General features: G+C 41.6%; 1 protein-coding gene across 4 annotated transcripts in view; it reads right to left on the reverse strand.

Annotated features, from left to right (window-relative positions):
• MAK (male germ cell associated kinase) overlaps nucleotides 1-21,436 on the reverse strand; it is a 49,123-nt gene that overhangs the window by 16,439 nt on the left and 11,248 nt on the right. For all 4 annotated transcript variants that reach the window (XM_032786921.2, XM_032786924.2, XM_032786922.2 and 1 more), the window contains 4 exons: nucleotides 10,795-11,130; nucleotides 8,479-8,669; nucleotides 7,335-7,465; nucleotides 1,158-1,289 (listed from right to left, as the gene is read on the reverse strand). In XM_032786921.2, coding sequence (XP_032642812.1) covers nucleotides 1,158-1,289; nucleotides 7,335-7,465; nucleotides 8,479-8,669; nucleotides 10,795-11,130 — 790 coding nt within the window. The remainder of the gene's footprint in view (nucleotides 1-1,157; nucleotides 1,290-7,334; nucleotides 7,466-8,478; nucleotides 8,670-10,794; nucleotides 11,131-21,436) is intronic.

Here is a 21,436-nt window from a genome sequence, read left to right on the forward strand (position 1 = left end):
CTATGATAGATATTTGAAAGAGATGCCCCTCATATTGTGTCAAAAATTCCAGTGTGGGCAATGACCTTCTTCCTACCAAACAGCATTCATGTAATTTCAGATAGATAATATGTGCTTCACTTTCAAACAGAAAAACCTGTATTGTTGATGGCACAGACTGGCTACTACACTCCCCCTTATTAGAAGGGGCATGGCAGTTGCAAGGAAGTGAGACCTCTGCATAGTATTTAAAACTCAAAGATCCTTCAAGATGAAGACTGCTACAAAAGTTTTAGAGCCAGATATTCAGCTGGTGATGTAAATCAGCATAGCTTTGTTGAAGTCAATGGGGGGACACCTATTCACACCAGCTGAGAAATTGGTTCTAAATTATTACTTTATTATCTAAAATAATAAAAAGTAATAATGTGGCATATGGTTAGAATACGGGGCTGGGAATCCAAGAGGCCTGGTCTCTAGTCCTGGCTCTGATATTAACTTGCTAAGAGATCTTAAACAAGTCACTTCACCTTTCTGTGCCTAATTTTCCCACCTGTAAAATGGGAATATAGTACATGTCATACCGTTCAGTAGTTGTGTGATGCTTAATCAGCAAAAGCCAGACTGCCATCCTTACTCATATTGTGAAGTACATTACTCCAACAACCTTACTGAAGAAAGCAGGATTACTCATGCAGTAAAGTACTATTTAGTTTAAGGAAGGCTGGCAGGCTCAAAGTTTGAAAACTGCTTTGAGATCCTCAAACAAAGCACTGTGTAAATATTGCACTATTTTTATTATATAAGCTCCCACCCAGCATCCTTTTTTGTTTGTTTTTCCCACATGAGGGTCTGCTCTTTTACCCAACGTTCCAGTTCAAATTGACTAGGAATAATGAAGTCAAAATACTTTCTTAAATTAACACAGTAAATTAATGGCTCTGATAGATTAGAACTTCCAGCATGTACTTCCTCCACACCGTCATGAGAATATATATCTTGGCATATAAATATTGAGTACACTGTTCTTTTCAGGGGATACACATTAAAAGAGAAAAGTAAGAATACAGTGAAACAACTGTAAGCTAGAAGACCTTACCGAAATTAATTTTATACAATAAAAATTAACACAAAATAATCTGGCATACACAATTGTACTTTTTGTAATTATGAATTACCTGCATTCGTTCTGTTAAAAGACAGACCTCCTCCAGTAGGCCCTAGTGGTTTAGAAAACAATGAATTGTTCCAGATTCCTTGAGAGCCTTCTTTACTGGCTGCTACTAAGGTGACATTCTTAGGGTTTACACCTTGGAAAAGCAATCATTTTAAAGAGTGTGAATGTCAACTTCAAAAGACAACATATTAAGCAGTTAAAATCTTAAGAATGGAAGAACACCTTGACAGTACATTAAAAAAGTGTTTGGACTTTACATGATGTTACAAAGAACTAAAACTTTTTTCCTATAACTCAAAGAATGATGCACACTGCTTAGGTTTTATAACTGATCCCTAAAAAAGACTAGTACAGAGAGAGAATTGTAATGATCAAATGGTATAAGATAAACTTTTAACAGCTTCAGAGACAATTGATCTTCACCTTGTAAAAGTCTGCCTTAATGTGACCAATGTGAGCTACTATAGTTAAATGAAAGTCAAACAAAATATTAAATATGTAGTAAAGTTTTTATGGACTTCAAGTAATTAACGGCCATGTGTTATGTACATAAAAGTTAAATTATGTGCTACCAAGTGCTGTATTTCCCAAATGAAATATAAACAGTTACAACCACCAAAGGGGAATGCAAAATATTAGGCTTCCCATGACTAAAAAAAAAAAATTGGTATTTCTAAAACACAGATGTATTGAAAGAGGTGGATGCGATTAAACAGCATGAAAGCAGCACCCGGATCTAGTGGAATTAAAGTAACAGATAAATATCCAGATTTAATATTTAGAAAGACTATTAAATACCATTTTTAAAAAATCTGCCTTGGTGCTATAATTTTCTTACAAGCTGAAGTTGGTTTCTATTTTTGGATGAATATATTAATACACTCATATTAAAAATGTGACTCTGAACCAGAGGAATATTAGAAATGTCCTTGAAAAAGGAAGGAAATTGAGATTATTTATCAACTGAGCTATCTACAGGTAGAGACACATTCTTTAGAGATTAACGTTCTTGAGTCTTTGGGCCTTTATCTGACGTTAAGGAATTGACTTTTTTCTTCCCCACAGGGAAGTCACTGGAAAGGCCTCAACTATACTTTTTACAAAGTGAATAACAAACTCATTTCTTTGGCAAATGAAGATTATTTACTGTAACTGAGGTTCTTTGAGATGGATTCTGCATATTCAAACTTATGAAATGCTCTGACTAATGGAGCCTGAACGGTAGAGCTCTATCTATCAGTAGCCATTGCAGTGCTCACGCACCTTCCGTATCCCTCCCATCAGTGAACATCCAAGGTCCCAAGGCAGAGGTATAAATGGGCATGGTGCTCCAGTCACTTCAGTTCTTTTACCTATGACTCCAAGCCCTTTGATAAATAGGAATCCAAGATAGTGAGGAAAGGCAGGCAGGAAGTGTCAATATGCAGAGTCCACCTCAAAGAACCCCAGAGGCAAATACCTTCATTTTTCTTTTGAGTGTCCTCTGCATACTCCCACTCATGACATAGCTTAAGCAATACTCTGACCCAGGCAGGTGGGATGACAGAATCCTAACTGAATAAGGACTGCAGTATTGCCTTGCCAAATCTTGCATCAGATCTAAACTATTCCTTAGGATTTAGAAAAGGTATAAACAGAACTCCATGTTGCTGCCATAAAAATCTCTCAGAGGAACATATCTAGAAAAAGCCCCAGAGGCTGCCTTCTATCTAGTAGAACGTGTTTTAATTCCCTGAAGAATGGGCAACTCCATCAGTTTATAAGCTTCATTAATACATACTCTAACTCTAGCATTTGTACAGATATAGCTTTGCCCTTGTTCCTTCTTTGTTAATAAACAAATTTGGGGACAGTCTAAATTGTTCAGTCCTGTCTAAATACCACGCTAAAGCCTTTTGAACATCCAGAGTATGTAACTGATCCTCTCCATTGTGAGATTGCAGTTTGGGAAAGGAAGCTGATAAAATTGAAAACTAGTTTATATGGCAATCTGAGATCACTTTTGATAAAAATCTAGGGTGTTTACAAAGAACTACTTTGTCTTTATGAAAAACAGTGAATGGTGGATCAGCCGTTAATGCACGTAGTTTACATATACATCTTGCATAGGTGATGGCTATAAAAAACACTGTCTCAATAGACAAACAAAATAAATTACAGCTTGCCAAAGGTTCAAGGGGAGGTCTCATGTCAGAGCCACAGGCCATTGCCTTTGAAAATCTGTGGCAATTAGGGGAGCTCCGGACAATTGGAAAAAGGCAAATATAGTGCCCATATTTAAAAAAGGGAAGAAAGAGAACCCGGGGAACTACAGACCAGTCAGCCTCACTTCAGTCCCCAGCAAAATCATGGAGCAGGTCCTCAAGGAATCCATTTTGAAGCACTTGGAGGAGAGGAAGGTGATCAGGAACAGTCAACATGGATTCACCAAGGTCAAGTCATGCCTGACCAACCTGATTGCCTTCTATGATGAGATAACTGGCTCTGTGGATATGGGGAAGGCAGTGGATGTGATCTATCTTGACTTTAGCAAAGGTTTTGATACGGTCACCCACAGTATTCTTGCCAGCAAGTTGAAGAAGTATGGATTGGATGAATGGATTATAAAGTGGATAGAAAGCTGGCTAGATCGTTGGGCTCAACAAGTAGTGATCAATGGCTCAATGTCTAGTTGGCAGCTGGTATCACGTGGAGTGACCCAGAGGTCGGTCCTGGGGCCGGTTTTCAACATCTTTATTAATAATCTGGATGATGGGATTAATTGCATGCTCAGCAAGTTTGCAGATGACTCTGAACTGGGGTGGAGGGAGAAGAAGTACATACACTGGAGGGTAGGGATATGCTCCAGAGTGATCTAGACAAACTGGAGGATTGGGCCAAAATAAATCTGATGAGGTTCAACAAGGACAAGTGCAGAGTCCTGCACTTAGGAAGGAAGAATCCCATGCACAAAACAATAGGTCTTTAAAAATACTTTGTTTAGAGGAGTCTTTCTCCTGCAGATTGGTTTTTTTCACAAAGGCTGACACCACCAAGAACTGGAAAATCATGCCTATCCTACCAGCTGAGTCTTTACTAAAAGTATTGGCTCTAGACAGAGCCTCAGGAGGATTTCCTTTTCTAATCTTTATCACAGGGACTCCTCACAACAGAGGAAGAAGACTCATTCAGTTTCTAGTAGACTCGTCCAGTGCCACTACTGGTCTGTAGGCTCTCTCAGCTTGTGGCCCTGTTTCATTCCCAGATAGTTTTGCCAACACTGAATCATAGAATATCAGGGTTGGAAGGGATCTCAGGAGGTCATCTAGTCCAACCTCCTGCCCAAAGTAGGCCCAATCCCCAACTAAATCATCCCAGCCAGGGCTTTGTCAAGCCTGACCTTAAAAAACCTCTAAGGAAGAAGATTCCACCACCTCACTAGGTAAACCATTCCACTGCTTCTTTTAAAAAGGTTACTTGAAGTCTATTCTGTCTTTGCTCTTGTTGTGAACGTTCTGCAAATTGAACACTTAGAGGGTGAGTGCCAGGTATCTACATGTATATCCAATGTCAGAACAATGCCAGACAAGATACACATCTTTTGAAACCGTCGATGTTCTTCAGTTCCATGCCAACTAAGGAACTGTATTACTATAACTATATAACTACTTAAAACTAGCTAACTAATCATAGATCCGAGAGGACTCCAGAGCTTCACACAAAAAGCATTCAGCTGGTTGCAGCTTAGAAGGAACTGAGACAGCTGGAGCACCATGCTCCTTTATATCCTCACCCTGGAATGCTCAACATTCACTGAGGCAGGGGCAAGGGAGGACATGAGTGCCCCAACTACTGCTACCTACAGTTCTACCGGTCAGTCTGCACCAGTCAGAGCACGGGACATTTGAAGGAGAACCAAAAGCTCCTTTTCAAGCTAACTAAGCTGATATAGAAATGAATGTAACAGTGTAAAAGTTAAGAGGAGATGAGTAGCATGGCAACAGAGAGCTTATTATAGCCTACTTTCAGAGACAACTTGTCATAAACAGATAGTTAAGGGTTAATGTCTCTTTTACCTGTAAGGGGTTAACAAACAGTGAACCTGGAACACCTGACCAGAGGACCAATCAGGAGACAAGATACTTTCAAATCTGGGTGGAGGGAAGCCTTTGTTTGTGTTCCTTGTTCTTTGTCCATGTTCTCTCTGGGTTCTGAGAAGGACCAGACATGTAAGCAGATTCCTCCAATCTTCTGAAAAAATCTCTTCTGTTCTAATTTTAGTAAGTATTAGGATAAAGGCGGGTTTAGTCTTTTTGATTGTTTTCTTTATTTGCAAATGTGTAGTTTGCAGGAAGTATTTTAATTTGCATTTGTGCTGGGGGGGGGGAGTTTTTCTCTCTAGTGTCTATAAGCTGAAAGACCCTGTAATATTCCATCTTAATTTACAGAGATAATTTTTACTTTTTATTTCTTTAAAAAAAAAAGGAAAGCTTTTAATAAAAGACCTGAGTGATTTCTTCCCCTTGTTAAGGCTCAAAGGAATTGAGTCTGTACTCACCAGGGAATTGGTGGGAGAAGGGAAAGAGAGGAGGAGGAGGAAAGGTGAATTTCCTCTTTGTTTTAGATTCACGGAGCTTGAATCTGTATTGCCTCTGGGTGAGGGGAAAAGAGGAGGGAGAGGGAGGTAACATTCCTCTCTGCATGGTGATTCAAGGAGTTTGAATCACGGTGATCTCCAAGTGTACCCAAGGTGGGAAAAAGCTGGGAGGAAAAAAAGGAGGGGGAAGGGAAATGGTTTATTCCCCTTTGTTGTAAGACTCAAGGAATTTGGGTCTTGGGGTCCCCATGGAAGGTTTTTGGGGGGACCAGAGTGCCCCAAAACACTATACTTTTGGGTGGTGGCAGCCTATCAGATCTAAGCTGGTAATTAAGCTTAGAGGAATTCATGCTGGTACCCCATCTTTTAGACTCTAAGGTTCAGATTGGGGAATTATGCCATGACACAACTACATATAGGTAAATAGCTCCCCTTCCTTTCTTAGCTCCCTATTCTTGTTCCTGGTGATTAAAGAATTTTCCTGTTACTTTGTAGACAAAATTGCTCAGATTTCAATTGAGCTGCCTATTCTACTCACAAGAAAACAGATGTGTGGTGAAGGGACAAATAGTGAGTTGCCCTCTCTGCCTGAATTTCAGACAAACCAAAAATCATTCAGATTATCAAGGTGTGGTATGGCTGCAACCTACAGCCTCAGAGTTGGACTGATTAGCATGGATCCTAGAAATCTGTTTGGCAAAGAAATATGCAGAATTTGCATTTTTACAGAGAATCTTTAGTTTTACTCTGGCTGCCCAGCTCTGAAGGCAGAGCAGAGAACTGCAGCTGCTGGCTGGTCACTCAGCTCTAAAGGCAACGCCACCACCACCAGCAGCGCAGAAGTAAGGGTGGCATGGTATGGTATTAGCCTTACTTCTCCATTGGTGTTGGCAGTGGCGCTCCCTTCAGCACTAGGCACCCAGCCAGCAGCTGCCTCTCTCCAACAACCCTAGAAAAACTAAACTTCAGCATTTCATTTTAATAGTGGAACTACTCTACTATCAGTTGAGATTGTCAGCCTTTTCCTATAGATGAACAGGATAACAGTAGTTCTTTAGGAAGCCATTGTGAGTACGACATTCAAAAAACTAAATCTTGATGCTGACAACCTGTTTAACCAATACGTAACCAGTTCCTTATTATTAGGGGAGGTCAGTTAGAAGGTTGTGCTGTGGCAACTCTGGCAGCATCCTCAGTTCTCAGATTCCTTAATATTGGTCAACTGGGTTATAGTTCTGGATATCAGGAACTGTACTGGTTGTGTTAGCTGATAAGCCTCTCTTACCAATGGACAAAAAGTATTTGGTACTGATATGGTGAGCAGGTTTGGGCATTACCGCTAAGTGGACCTCTGGAGTGAACTGCCACAGTAGGCAAGTGGTGCTGAGACCTTCGCTATCCAGTCTGGTCCTCTTGTGCCAACTATGCTGTGTTTGAGGGCCCTGTATTTCTGAAGAGTTGGAATGGTATTTGGCCAAAAGTCTGAAAATTTAAACTAGTCAATGAAAGGTGAAATTATCAAATCAGAAGAACAAAAATAAAAGGTATCACAGATAGTCCCTTCAAAACTTGTGTTCTCCATGACAAAGATTTTTCCCTTACCAGGAAGATATCTTGATTGTCTCAGGTAGTATTGTTTTGCTGATGTATTTGATATTCCAGAGTCATTTCGCATCACAGCTTTGCTTTCCCCTCCTGACTGGATACAGCCCAAGGCCTTTGGCTCTGGCATGCTGAAAATCAAGATAGCTAATAATTTAACTGATTACTCTAGACTCAGAATTACAGATATTTACTTTAGCCTGATAAGTACAGTGCTCTCATCCAAACTCCACAAATCTTTTCCAAGTAACGATTGTGGTCCTGATTTTATTTCTAGTGACGTTAATGGCAAAACTCTTATTTACTTCAATGGGAGTAGACCCAGGCTATATGTGAAAAAAAGTAGGTCTATTCTAAGAGCACCAGTGCTGGTGACTACCGAATGCTTAAAGTTTCTCTCTGATTGGAGACTGAGATACACAAATCAGTTCCTAAGCACAAAATAAGTTTAGAACAAGTAAACATTTATCACTTGGTGTAAAACAGACTGAACAGGAGTATATTTTCCTGTGTGTGCATGTGTTGTTTTTTAAAAACAAAAACAAAAACACCAAGAGCAAAGGAACATAATCGTCCTGAAAATGAAAAAAATAAAAATAAAAATGCAGCACTAAGTGAAAGAATCATTGAAAAAAACTCTCCCCAGCCAATATCATATACCACATTCCACCTCAACAGAGAGCATGAAAAAATGACATTAGGCAATAATGGAGACCTGAGACCAAAATCTTTAAACTGTTGCCCAAGTTCTCCCTTTATGGGGCTTCATTACAGGGAGGCTTACTTATGTGTATTAGGCTGTTTCGTTTCTCATTGCCTCCATCAAAGTAAGTACACTTGTTAATAGCCAGTCAGCCTCAAGTATGGTGAGGCATACCTGCAGGGCCAGACATGGCCAAGAGAGCGTGCAGAGGGGCAGCACACCCCTTTACAGGCTATTTTAAGAGTGAGTTAGTACTGAACATTAGTGAGGGTGGCAGACTTTGTCTTAGTGGATAAAGAAAATAAAGTTAGTTTAATGTATCTAGATTTTAGGAAGCATCAAAATAAACCTTACAATGTATGAAAACTCACTCTAAAACCCAATCAAAGATAAAATAAAACACAATACAAATCAAGTGTCTTATGTAATTGTGGGACTTACCTTAACAGAAACTCTTTTGTTTTCTTTTCCTTTAACTGTGAAATGCTGGGCTTCTTGGAATATGAAATTCCAAATTCTGTGTCCTCCAAGTCATCCCAACTGTCCACAGTCTTTAACAGAGCCTGACCCCATCGTCTCCTGCAATTTTTAAGACCAACTGCACCATTTTGTGGGCCTGTGATTGCTTGCTTCTGTTTTCAATAGAAAAAAGTTTCAATATTCTCTATTCTTATATTTTAAATCTAGTTCATTGCCTGACTAAATGCAATGAAATGCTTGGAGAGATTTTCCTCTCCTCGTGGTAAGCAATTCAGGGCCTAATCTTGCAGTGGTTCTGAATGTCTGAACAGACATTAGTATCAGTAGGAATTCTGAGTGTGGCTCAGTGAAGGATCAGGCCCTAGTTGTCCAAATCTACCTGACGCAGTCAGTTTAGGGACCATATAGTAGTATCAATTTGCTGGGCCTAGTTCACCTCTTTGGTTCCACTGGCTCAAGCCTGCAGAAAGAACCTGGGAGCTGAAAATCTGACAGGAATAGGGGGCAGAGTAATACAAGCCAGTCACATTACCAGCAGTCCAGAGCCAGCTGGCACAACCCTAAAAGTAGATTGGCCTGCCCAGGAGGGAGCAGGGCCAGGCCGGCCAAGCCCCTCCCAGGCTCCCTCTGCCATAGGGTCTCCTGTGAAGTCTCAACCAGGTTTTAAAGACATTCTCTCCTTCATTCATTTGCAGTTGAGCTGATGGGCATTGGCACGATTCTGGAAACCCGCTATTTAAATACTTCTCATATTAGAGGTCAGTGAATATTCTAGGGGGAAATAAAACAAAAAATACTGGATATTTTTAATTTCATAAGATATTTCTTAATATTCTCGAGAACAGTTTTTATGCTCAAACTCCAGCTTTGGCTTGAACTGTACAGAATTAAAAAGTGTTTAGAAATAAAATGAAGATGTCAAGACCTAGTTTACAGCTTAAAAGATGTGAGTTTTATGGATTTTGTAGGTACTCATTACATAGCAGGATTATGCCAGCAGACCTCAGCTGGAGAAGTAATGTCACATATTAAAGCACTGGATGGGTGGTCTTAAATAATCTAGTCCAACTCCTGCTTCAAGAAGGAGGAGCACTAACCCTTTCCAAGTGGTTATTTAAATTTTTTTGGTAATGCTTTATATTAATGATATTTTTTATAAATAATTTATAAAAGGAATGATTACTAGATAATCATGTTACGACATGAGTAGTATGTCTTACAGATATTGTAAGTACATTCATCTACGATTCCTTCTACTGATATGCTTATAAGTCATCGTTATAAATAACCTGTTACACTGTCCAGAAGGTAATAACTAACCAGTATTAAAACATCACTTAATCATTTATTAATCCTTGATAAACCACTTTTAGATGTTCTTGTGACAGATGGACAACATCCTGTAATATCCTGAACCATTCAGAATTAAGATGTAATTAATTAATTAATTAATTACATTAAACCTTATTGAATTAGGGATAACACCTTTGGGGTACACCATTAAAAATGCAGTTGTTTATGTACCTTCTCTACAAGGAAGTGGGGGTGTTGATATACTTCCTCCCTCACCAACCTTTTGAAGCTACCTCCTGGAGAGATATGCAAATACTAGTTCAAACTGGGTTCTCCAGGGACCAATAGACAAAGAAAGGGTTTTTGAATAAATCACCTGGTTTTAAACTGGTTCATGGTCTTCTTCCTGCTCCAGCAAATGAACAGGATCCCTGCTCCATGGAATACCCCAGTCCTTAGGGTAGGGTTAGAAGAACTGGGCCTGCTGAGGTCTCATAAGGCTGGGTGCTTGTTCTATGCAGAGGCTGGAATGAACTTGTGACCAAAAAGGAATCCCTTTGGGTAGGTGGGGGTTGAAAGACTTTTCCTGCCAGAGCCCATGTTAGAGATGGAATTAATTCTGGTATCTTATTAGCATGTGTGTAGGTGATTTTATTGTTTTTAATATATTTTCTCTGTAATGCTTTTTACCTTAATGAAGCAGGCTTGCATAGGAAGTGCTGCATGGTTACATACTTGTAGCAGTTACACCAGTTAACCGTCTCTAAAGAGAAAGCAAGCATGTGTACTTCAGCAACCTATCTGTGCTGAAGGAGGGAAACTGTGCAGTCTGAACATACCCTAGTTAGGAGGTAGAGGGATGCACATCTCCAGTATTGAATGGAAAATGTAACCCCGTTTAAAAAAGGTATCTGGTGACTGTACCACAGCTAACATGGACAAATTATTTCATATATATGCTCTTAAATTTTATTGATAACTTACTGGTGATGAGTTTTTATTGATGGCTGGAAGAAGTGGTTGCGGCTGCTGCTGTTGGGGTAGTAGTTGGTTAGTTGTATTCTGTGGTAGCTGGATTTGCTGGAGAGGTTGCTGATTAATCTTAGACGGAAGTTGTGGCTGACTCTCGTCAAGTGCATCAGGTGAAGATTGAGATTCTGGCTTGGATACAGATTCTAGTTTTGATACAGGTTCTAATTTCGGTAGATTTGGCTTTGGCTCTGTTGGCTGACCAGGTTTAATAACAGATTGTTTTTGTTCCAAATATTGTGGAGGAGGTCCTAAAACTTGGCCAACTTGAAAATAAGGGTATTTCAAAGCCTGAAAAAGAATGTAAAGCATATTCAATACACTTCTATAACTAAAATGCAGTAACTTCTTCACCAGTGATGTAAGCAGGTCTCAAGCTTGTTAACAAATTCTACAGTGCAGGTGCAAGATGGATGCAAAATGAACTCACACGTGTAAGTGGAACACATGGAATGGTGTACCCTGGATATTCGATTCTGTGGTGAGGAAGGGGTAAAATAAGACTGTGTGGTATTGGGGTGGCATGCAAAAACATGACTGGCAGGTATTGCAGAGTGTGTTTTGGGGGGGGAATGTGATTACAATCTGGTGCTTGTAAATTATGCGAACACGCAGCCTAGAAATACCTAAAAAAGATGAATGGATGGATAGCTAGCTAGCTTACAGATAATGGATAGAGGACATTTGTTATAAATAGATAGCTAAGGGTTAATGGTTCTTTTACCTGTAAAGGGTTAACAAAGGGAACCAAACACCTGACCAGAGGACCAATCAGGAAAACCTGGAACTTTGCAATCCACGAAAGCGCCGGAGGACAAGGTAATGAGGGCTGAATTTTTGTCTGTCTCTATCATGCATGGAGAAGTTCTTTCATTTTCATCTTATCAGCTATTGTTACTCCAATTGTAAAATACGAGTCAAAAACTAATATACGAGCTTACCCTTTATGTGTCTCTTTGAGTTTAATTATTACAATGTGCTGTAGCTGTGATCTCGCATATCTGGTCAAGATTATCCAGAATAACCTGTGTCTTGGAATTTAGATCTAAGTATATTTATATTTTCTTCTTTACACAACGCTTCACGCGTATATTTCTCTTGAGCGCCTCTGTATTGTCTCTTATACACTGAAACAGAGATATATTTTTGATGCTCTTTTTTTTCTTTTTCTTTTTTTATTAAACCAGTTTTTATGTATTTCATCTTTATGGGAAGGACTCGTTGAAGCTATGGTGTATTACTACTCCAGTGGGATAAAAAAGCTAAGATAGACGAACTAGGGAGGAGGAATCAAAACTTTGTGTTATAATTACGGTATGCTGTAAGGATAGGTCCAGCAGACAACCATAGAGGAATGGTGGGACATATAGAGGGACAAGAGAAGATCATATTGTTAATTCCTATGGTATTGTAGGGGCTTTGCTATGTAACTATGCCTCTCCTTATGTGGAAGAGAAGACAGCTCTACTGTTGCGTTTGGATAAAGAGATTGCTCAGAATAAACTCCAGTTAGACCCAGAGAGAGTTGGCGTGGGAGAGAGCAGTGAAGGGATAGCGTGCGTTATTACCCCTTGTGGGGTAAGACTAGGAGCTTCCTGATCTTGGGGTGCCCTTCCTAAGGCGGTTTTGGGGAGGACACCAAGAGGGCAAAACCCTGAAATATAATTGGATGGGCGCCCGCCGATCCAAGCTAAAGCTGTAATAAGCTGAAGGTCATGGCATAAGGCCAGATGTTTCGAGTGACGCTAAGGTCGTCAGATTCGGGAAGTTAGGCCTTAATGATATGATGGATCGTAGCAGTATGGGTAGATCCAAGCACCAGGTAGGAAATCTTTTCCTTTTCCCTCCTAAGGCTTTAGCAGAGAGAAAGAGGTTTGGGTTTAAAAGTACCAAGAGAGAAATTTTTTTCTCTTCTGAGCGCTTTAGCGGGTTGGTGGCTTGCATTGTGACAGCAAGGGAGCCTAAGGTAGCAGTCTTGTAAACAAGCCCATGGAGACGTATCCCAGCAGAACAACCCCAGGTAAATAAACGTGTTTTACTAGTAATTGCGAGTTCAAGAGCAGGTAGAGAAGTTTAAACAAAGGAGTTGCTAGGCAGACCCCAGGAGACAACCAGTAAGAAGCCAGCAGTTCAGACATAACACCAAGAGGCCCAGAACAGAGAAGCAGGAACCGAATGACTACCCAAAGGTACGCCTTGAAAAATACAAGAAAGAGCAAAACTGGATGCAGAGGACAATCAAAGAGAATGAAATCATGCGGACAAACATGGAAAATAGAGAATAAAGAGGTCGAGTGGATAAGCAAAATAGAAGAACAAAGTCAAACTGGCAGGCTTACAAAGAAGAACATGCGCAGCCAAGGACATAAATTACAGCCCACCAAAAGAAAACACAAAGAGGATGCAGACCCACCAAAGAAAACAACAGAAGAAAGATCAGCCCACAGAAGACGCAGAGACAACCCAGGGGAGAAACAACAACAAGAAGAGTGAAGAGAGGTGAACATAACAGAGGAAACAGAAATCTGGAAAGTAGCTGAGCAGGCTAGCCAAACATGCCCCATGCCATCCTAACCCTGCCGCCAGGTGTGTTCAACCGAGCAAACAATGAAATTCCAACACAAGGCAAGGTATGACATGAGCTTCTCAGAGACAAATTTGAAAAAGCCTGCATCTGGCGTACATGCAATCCCCTGAGGACCAGTACATGCAAGGCGAGTCACACCTCAGTGGATCTCCTTCGCAGAAGTGGCGCTGGAAATGCCAAATAGACCAAAAATGAACGAAGTAAGCTGTTCAAACCAAGCAGATCGAATCGGGATAACCATACGGAATCAATTGCCACATTCGCTTCAGAACCCAAATGGAAACCAATAAGGTCATTCCAAACGCGCCATACTAAACGTTGGAAAGAATAAAGCCGATGACAGGAGACCTCAATGTTCAAAGTCCTGACGAACTCACGCCATCCTCTATCTGTATAACATGGTAAGCACTCTCTTCTTAGAGGCTGTTTCCTGAGGACAAACAGTGTACACAAGAGGAAGACCCAAAAACTCCCGAGCGATGGGGGGCAGATTCGGAGCCAAATGGAGGTGAATGTCAGTAGACAGCAAAAAGCTAATGTAAAGGGAATCGAAAACCCCAGGGGGACACCACCCGACAATAAGAACCTACAAACGAGCAATCCAACGACCTACCTACAACCCAAGAAAGCCACCACCTTTTACTTTTCACCATGCACCAGAGCTCCAGTAACCTCACCTCGACCATGACCAGTTACCGGAAGAGTTATAAATGGAATTGAGAGCTGAGGGACATAAAAGGCCTAAACGCGGCCGTCAAAAAGAAGCCCTCACCCGTGCACAGAGCATACAGGAAATCCACCTGATCACAAACAAGGTCCTAAAAGAATACCCAAGGCCCGGATGAAGACACTCTTTCAACCCTTGGGAGCGAGAAAGAGGAAGATTGAGAGAAGTGGCTGTCGGAAAACAACGGGTTACAGAGCATGGGGTGGAGACACGGGGGCACAAGTGCAGCTACACCCGTCCTGTGGTCAACCCACAACCAGAAAGTGCCATTTTCCCCCTGCATTCACAAGCCTGTCTGATTTCCTACGCGAAACTGCCTTCGCATAAAAGGCTGGTCGGATGTGATTTGCAGTCATTGACAATTATCATCCCATGCTACTGGGGAAGAGCTGGGCCAACGCACAGATGAAACCAACCGAGAGTAGGAAAGGTTCAGACGCCAAAAACCAGGTCAAGCTCCAACCCATCCTGTCCTGACCGTCACGAAGCCGTCTGTTTACCAGATAACCAGAAAAGAGGTAGTGGAACCAAACCGGAATCCCCGCCAACGGCTGAACCAGCACAGCAAGTATCAACCAGTCAGCCCGGACTCTGGAAAGCAAACCAGCCCAGCAATGCAACCACATCTTCACCTCAAGCGCAAGAGGGCGAGCCAGTTCGACACTAACTGGCCGAAGCAACAGAGCAACCTAACCGAAGAGGTACCAGTGCCAGAAGCCTGAAGACCACCTAGGAGTATACCAGCGGGAAGCGTTCACGCAACAAAACACCCATCACTTACATCTGCTCCAGATGGCCAAAGCCAAGTCACAGTCTGAGGAAGAACTGAGGTACCTCCCTAAGCTACTAGAAATGAGACACCAGTTTCCAGACGAGTCAAGGAAGCAGAGACACTTCAGAACTTGACTTGGGTGCGCGAGCAAACCAGACAATAACCCACCGCTTCACTTCTTCTCACCGATCCGGTTGTTTATGACAAGGGACTTTATACAGCGAAGATTTTTCGGGGGACACCAGAAAATGGCAGCCGCAATGTGGTCCACTAAGACCTCGGGAGGGTGGCAGCTCAGAGCTTTAGCCCATGATGCACCCAGTGGACCAGCGGGAACAGAACAAAGACAGATGGGGAGAAGTCCTTCCACTGGGAGCGATGGGCAAGGCAATGCTCACAGTATGTGTGCGGTCTGTCGAGTGTCCAACAAGCAGTGGGGAAAGCCCCAAGATCCTGGTAAGCCCCTCTCCCGCCACTCATAATGGGTCCCCTTCAGCGCATAGTCTGTGATATTCGTTAGGGTCCTTTCCCAAGAAAGCTCCAGAGCATGAGGTAACAGGCAGTACGTACTGACTTTCGTGGACTGCTACCATACGATGGCCGGAGGCGTGTCTATAGGAAACCTACCAAGGGCTAAGCTGTGTTCCAGTGCCCTAAAGACATTTTCGTCAAGGCTAGTGCAAAAGGAGGCTGGCCCCCGATATTCTACAGAATAGAACAATATCTGGCATAGCACATGAAAGACCCCGTGGGCAATTCATGGGATGAATCACTGGGGAGTAATGCCACCTTCACCATCGCCATATGAGCCCTGATCGAAAGGTTTAATGGGGTAACTCGTTGGCCCAAGATACGTAAATTCGGCATGAATATCTAATGACTGGGACCTTAGTGTGCGCATTTTGGGCTCGATAATGCACGGACGTACCAAATCCAGTTAGGGTTTACACCTTGAACTTGTGTATGGCATGCGGAGTTTAAGGGGCCATTTTAATCATGTTTGTGAAGCACACATACGGGAGGGTTTACAACCCTCTCCAGAACAACATTCTGGAATTTGTAAGCAACCTACAAAACACCTCCTCATTCGGTTATCACTTGCAAAAGAACCTACGTATACCAAGAGGATAGAGCAAAAGGCTTGATGCATAAACATACCAGAGAACGGTCTTCACGGATAGGGAAACCCGGTTAGTCTGTCTTAAAGGCACTAGAGCAGGCCGCATAAATGGAAGCATAAGGGGAAGGCGCAATTCCAACGGTCCCAGAGCGCCGGGGCCATTAAACCCAAGCATCCCAATTCCTCACTAAACCCAAAGTGTACAGGTATCCTCAGCCCTTTTATTCCAGACTTACAGGTTTGTCAGTTTACAGTCCAGGGAGGAGATGACGCTGAGTGGCCTGACGGTGTCTACTACAACGGGAAAAAAAACGGTGGCGTGGAAGAGGTGAACCTCTCAACCACCCTGGAACGTCTGCAGCGGCAACAAATCTAGGAGATGTGCACTAGCTTCGCCCCATTGTTCTCAGCCACTCCAGGACGGACTGAACAGGCATACCACTCCATTGACACAGGTAATGCTCACCCAATTAGAACACCGCCCTACCGGGTGTCTCCTCACGCCCAAGCTGCTATAGAATGGAAAATCCAGAACATGCTACAATGTAAGTTCAGAGCCTTCTTGCCATCCCAGCACACATGTGGATTCTCTATTGCAATGTTCAGTTCACATTGTTTCCTAGGTTAACAGCACTCATCAGGAACATCCCCAAGGGGGATATTTCTGAACGAGGTTCTCCTCTTACTTAGGTTAGGTAGGCTACAGCTATTGATGTATATGGGAACAGTCTCATATAGATGACTTACACACATGCATCATGGCTGCTATTTTGAGTGAGTGAGTCTTTGTTCTTTAATTGGTATACACTAATGAGCAAAGTTTCTCCTATATTTTCAGTTTGCTCTATGCATGTTCACATCTGCAGGTCGCTTGTTTTGTTTTATGTAGTCTACTGCGGCATACATCCAGAGTGCCGTGCTTGCTGTACTCTCATGATGTTCATCTGTAAATGACAGCACCTATTTTCTTGCTCTTGAGGATGCCATGGAAAAAAGCAAAATGAACAATCATGTCCTCTGCTGGGTGCACAGCACAGCAATACCATATGCTCCAAAGGTGTAGTTTCCCAGAGCAGTCCAAAGCATTGTTCTGACACCTGAAATCCAGGAGGGATTATCATTGTCTGAGCCTTAGGGTATGTCTACACTGCCATTGGGAGGTGTGATTCCCAGCACTGGGAGAGAGATCTGTGCATGCTAAAAATAGCAATGTGGACATTGGCATGGGCGGTGGCTCAGGCTAACTGCCTAAACTCAGCCGCAAGGGGTCAGGCAGACTTGGACTTGGGTGACTAGCAGGATTAATTTTAATCAACTCCTCTTCAAAGCCAGCATTTAAGTTTTAACCAGGTTTTTCTCAGCAGAAGGATTCTTAAGTGGGTTTTAAAATGAGCCACTGAAAGAGTAGGAGTGACATCTTTTCTTTTCAGATTATGTGGCTTTGGAAGGGTTTCATTGGCTTCTTACTTTTGTGTGCGCATTTAACTTTTTAAAGCTTGTCTATCTTCATTTTCTGATGTAGGTAAATCAAGTTACTTTGCCTAAGAAAGACACCTAAGAATAAACTGTTTCATGCTGAGATAGTAAAAAGAGCTAAACAGCAACAGCATGCTCCAGTTCAAATCACTTATAAATTTCTCTCCCCCATCTACTCCTTCACTCTTCCTATGAGGAAATCTAAGTGTCTTTTTTTAAAAAAATGGGTTTCCAATTAATGTAAATACTATAGCAGCCATGTACCAAAAGTTCTGAAACTGAATGGTTGCTGAAATAAAGATCAGCATTAAGTGACCTGTAAAAATGTGCTGAAATACTGTGTGTGTTAAGGCCAGATTTTGCCTCCCTTATTCCTAATTAGTAGTATTTTATTCCCAGAGCCATCTCATTAAAGTTAAAGAGACTTCTCAGAGTAAACTACTATGCATTATGTGCTTGATCCACTTTCATTAAGGTCAATGAAAAGACTTCCATTCACTTCAGTGGGAGTTGGATTGAGCTTTATGGACAGGGCTGCCAGAATCTGGCCCTTAGCCTTTGCATATGCATAAACTAGAATGTGAATCTGTAAATGCAATTCAAGTGATTAGATCACTCACTCTGCATGAGAAAATACAGTTTGCATACAACATACTGCATGAAATAAATACACCATCCTGGCCTACAGGAAAGGAAGTTCTTAATGTTGTTCCATGGCATCCACTTTAATGAACAAGAAGTCTCCTGAAGGATAGGAAGAATTTTAAAGGGCCAGGACACAAGATGTGAAAAATTTCAGTTTGGGTCAACAGATATGGATTTGGGTCCTGATTCCAAAACACCTGGATCTAGGATTTTATTTAAGACCACCTGTAATACTGAAAAACACAGAACCAAAATCATCTTTGATGATCTCAGCCCCAGGCAAGTCCATAAAATACAACTAAGAGTGAATTTGTCCCCTATTGTTTGATACTTGTGATGTTACTGAATGGTACAAGGGAAACTCAGAATCCAGAACAAACTCTGTGCATACTGTACATCAATAGTCAATTACAATTTAAGACTTTAGGGCTATACATCATGTCCACATGGGTTTAAGCTTGCTCAGTTAACAGATTAGAATATTAAATGAAGTGATGCTCTTAAGTGAAACTGTCTAAAACAGAGGACTAAAGATCTATTTAAAATATAGCAGATCAACAATTTTATAAGTGTAACCAATTTCTTTCAAACTATTGAAACATAGGGTATTCAATTCAGTACTGTACTAGCCATCAGTTTAATTTTAAAACTAAACTGTGGTAGTCTGCATTGCTGCCTGATTTTCATATGATTAGATCCCTGAATTTTTGAAAGTCAAAGCTGATCAAATGCCTGTTGTCAACTTTGCATTTTTTTTTTCAGGGTAAAGTCAATCTCAAATATTTGCATTGGCAGAAAAGTTGGGGTTCCCCAGGCCAACTTTTGAGAGTTACAAACTGCCAGTCTTATCTGGCCTATGATCTGATGTCACAGTGACACGCATACCCTGAGACAGCTTGATCACAAGCACTAAAATACAAAATCAAAACTGCAGCACTTTGCAGATATGCAATGAACATTCTAAGTACCATCATGGATTTTTAGTAAAAGTTGTAATGTATACAAAACCTGCCCCATGAAGCAGCTTCTGGCACTACACTACGTAGAACCAAACAATTTTCTATTGTGAATTACAGCAACATTTAAGGAAAACAAGTTCTGCACAATTACACAAACATTTAACTGATTTTGTTTATAATCTACTTCTCCAAATATCAAGATTCCCTGAAAACACAACATTAAATTTCTCATCAGGTTAGTTCAGCCATTTTTCCATCCAAGTTGAACTCAATGTACTTATTACATTGGATATTTTGAGTGAGGGTCTATCTGCTCTCCATGGACATTAAGGAACTCTATCACACTTTCCAAGAAGTAAAGACCAGTGTTACAAACCAAAATTCCACCCCCATGATAGAATATACCCCTATATTCACATCCTACACACTGTTGTAATAATCTTTGTACAAGATATGCCTTGTAAGCGATCATTTGAAAACTCCTAATTTGCTGGTCAGTATTGTGCTGGTAAAATATCTATGGCAACATTATATGTAAAGTTATAAGATTTCCCTCTATAATGCCCCGCCCAAGCAGAAGTTAGCAAACAAGTCTATCTTAAACAAAGGATGAATGTTTGCCTTAATTGGCACTTAAGCAGTAAACAGAGTCATCAAGCCATGAGGGAAACAAAGAAAGATCAAAACTGGGTAAGAAAAAGCCAGCAGGGAGCATCCTTGCACGTCAACTCTTTGTCTTCTGGTTCCCAACTGGAAATGTTTTTCAAGAGGGGGACTGAAACTATAAAAAGGAGGGATAAACATCCCAAGGCACCCCTCTCTACCTCCCTGTCCATTGCATTCACTGCACATGAGGAAATAAAGGAAGACTTCACTGGACTCTGGAGGAGGGGTACTGACCTAAAGGATTTGGTCATTAAGACCACTGAAAGCATGTGGTGAGAAACTTTGCTTGAATCGGATATCGTCTGTTAAGTTATTAGTAAATGTCTTATCTTTATTTTTCTTGTAACCATTTCTCACTTTTATACCTTAGTACTTGTACTCACTTAAAAACTCTCTTTACTGAGTACAAACCTGTTTTATCTAACATAGTATGTTTAAATTGAAGTGTCTGGGTACCTCTATTTGGAGTGACAAGTTGTGAGCATATTATTCTCTTAAATAAATAAGACTTGATTCAATTTTTACTGTCCAGGAGAGGGCTGTATGGTATAAGATATACATTTCTAAGGGAAAATCTAAGACTGGGGGTGTGTTGAGGTCACCCTGCAGTATAACCAAAGCTGATAAGAGCCAGAGCATAACCCAAGTGTGACTTGCAGACTGCAGTTACACACACTCACACTCTCAGGGTGTGGCTTGCATGCTGCAAGGCTGTTTGTGAGCAGTCCAGGTGGGAGCTACTTCAGCAAGGCATTGTAAGGTACCCAACACTGCAGGGCAGGGGTGAAACAGCTGCTCATTAGTCTGCTCATTAGTCATTGTACTCTGGTATGTCACATTGCCTCTCCTACTTTTTTTCCTTTTTGCATTGCTCTGGGCACCAGCTTGCTGCCTTCCACCCCAGAGGAGGCTGCATTTGAACAGGGCAATATGTATGCAAGTAGTAAAATATTTTGAGCTCACCCAGGATGAGAAGCACTGTGTATATCTAAAATGTTATTACTAAATCCAGAATGTATTTGATGAGAAAGAGGAGCTCTGGGGAACAGGCTCCCCAGCAGCAGAGAAACTCAGAAGAAAATGGCATGTTTACTCTAATAATGATGCCCCACTAACCCCTCAACATCACCCTCATACCATCAGCCCTGTTCCCCCTATTGTCCTTTACCCCTCCAGGGTGGCTCCAGCCCAGTGGTGGGGAGCAGTAGCTAGGGCACCAGGCCAGCAGCAGAGTAGTCAGGGTTAGGGGAGGAGGTGGAGTCAGCCACATTCCAGAACTCTGAGGTGATGGGAAAGCTAGGCCACTCCCTGCAGCTCAAGCAGGAATTTGCAACACTCACTTCTGGTAACAACAGTATGGCGCCCTTATCCCACCCGCTGCCCCAAAGCAGTTCTTCCTATTAGAAGGACAGAGCATTGTGATGTATTATACTTCAAATGGACGGAGACAGCATGAATGTCTTGGCTCTGCCCTGCAGGAGGAAGGACACAAAGAGTAGGTGTGGGTGAAGAAAACAGAGAGGGAGAAAGAGTGCATGTGTGATAGGCACATTTCTACAGGGCTCCAACATTATAACATTTAGCACTACATCACAATACCATATGGACTATTGCACACCAACTCCTGGACATCTGTTTCCATGAG

Source organism: Chelonoidis abingdonii, chromosome 2 (assembly GCF_003597395.2).
Source record: "Chelonoidis abingdonii isolate Lonesome George chromosome 2, CheloAbing_2.0, whole genome shotgun sequence".
Taxonomy (NCBI): Eukaryota; Metazoa; Chordata; order Testudines; family Testudinidae; genus Chelonoidis; species Chelonoidis abingdonii.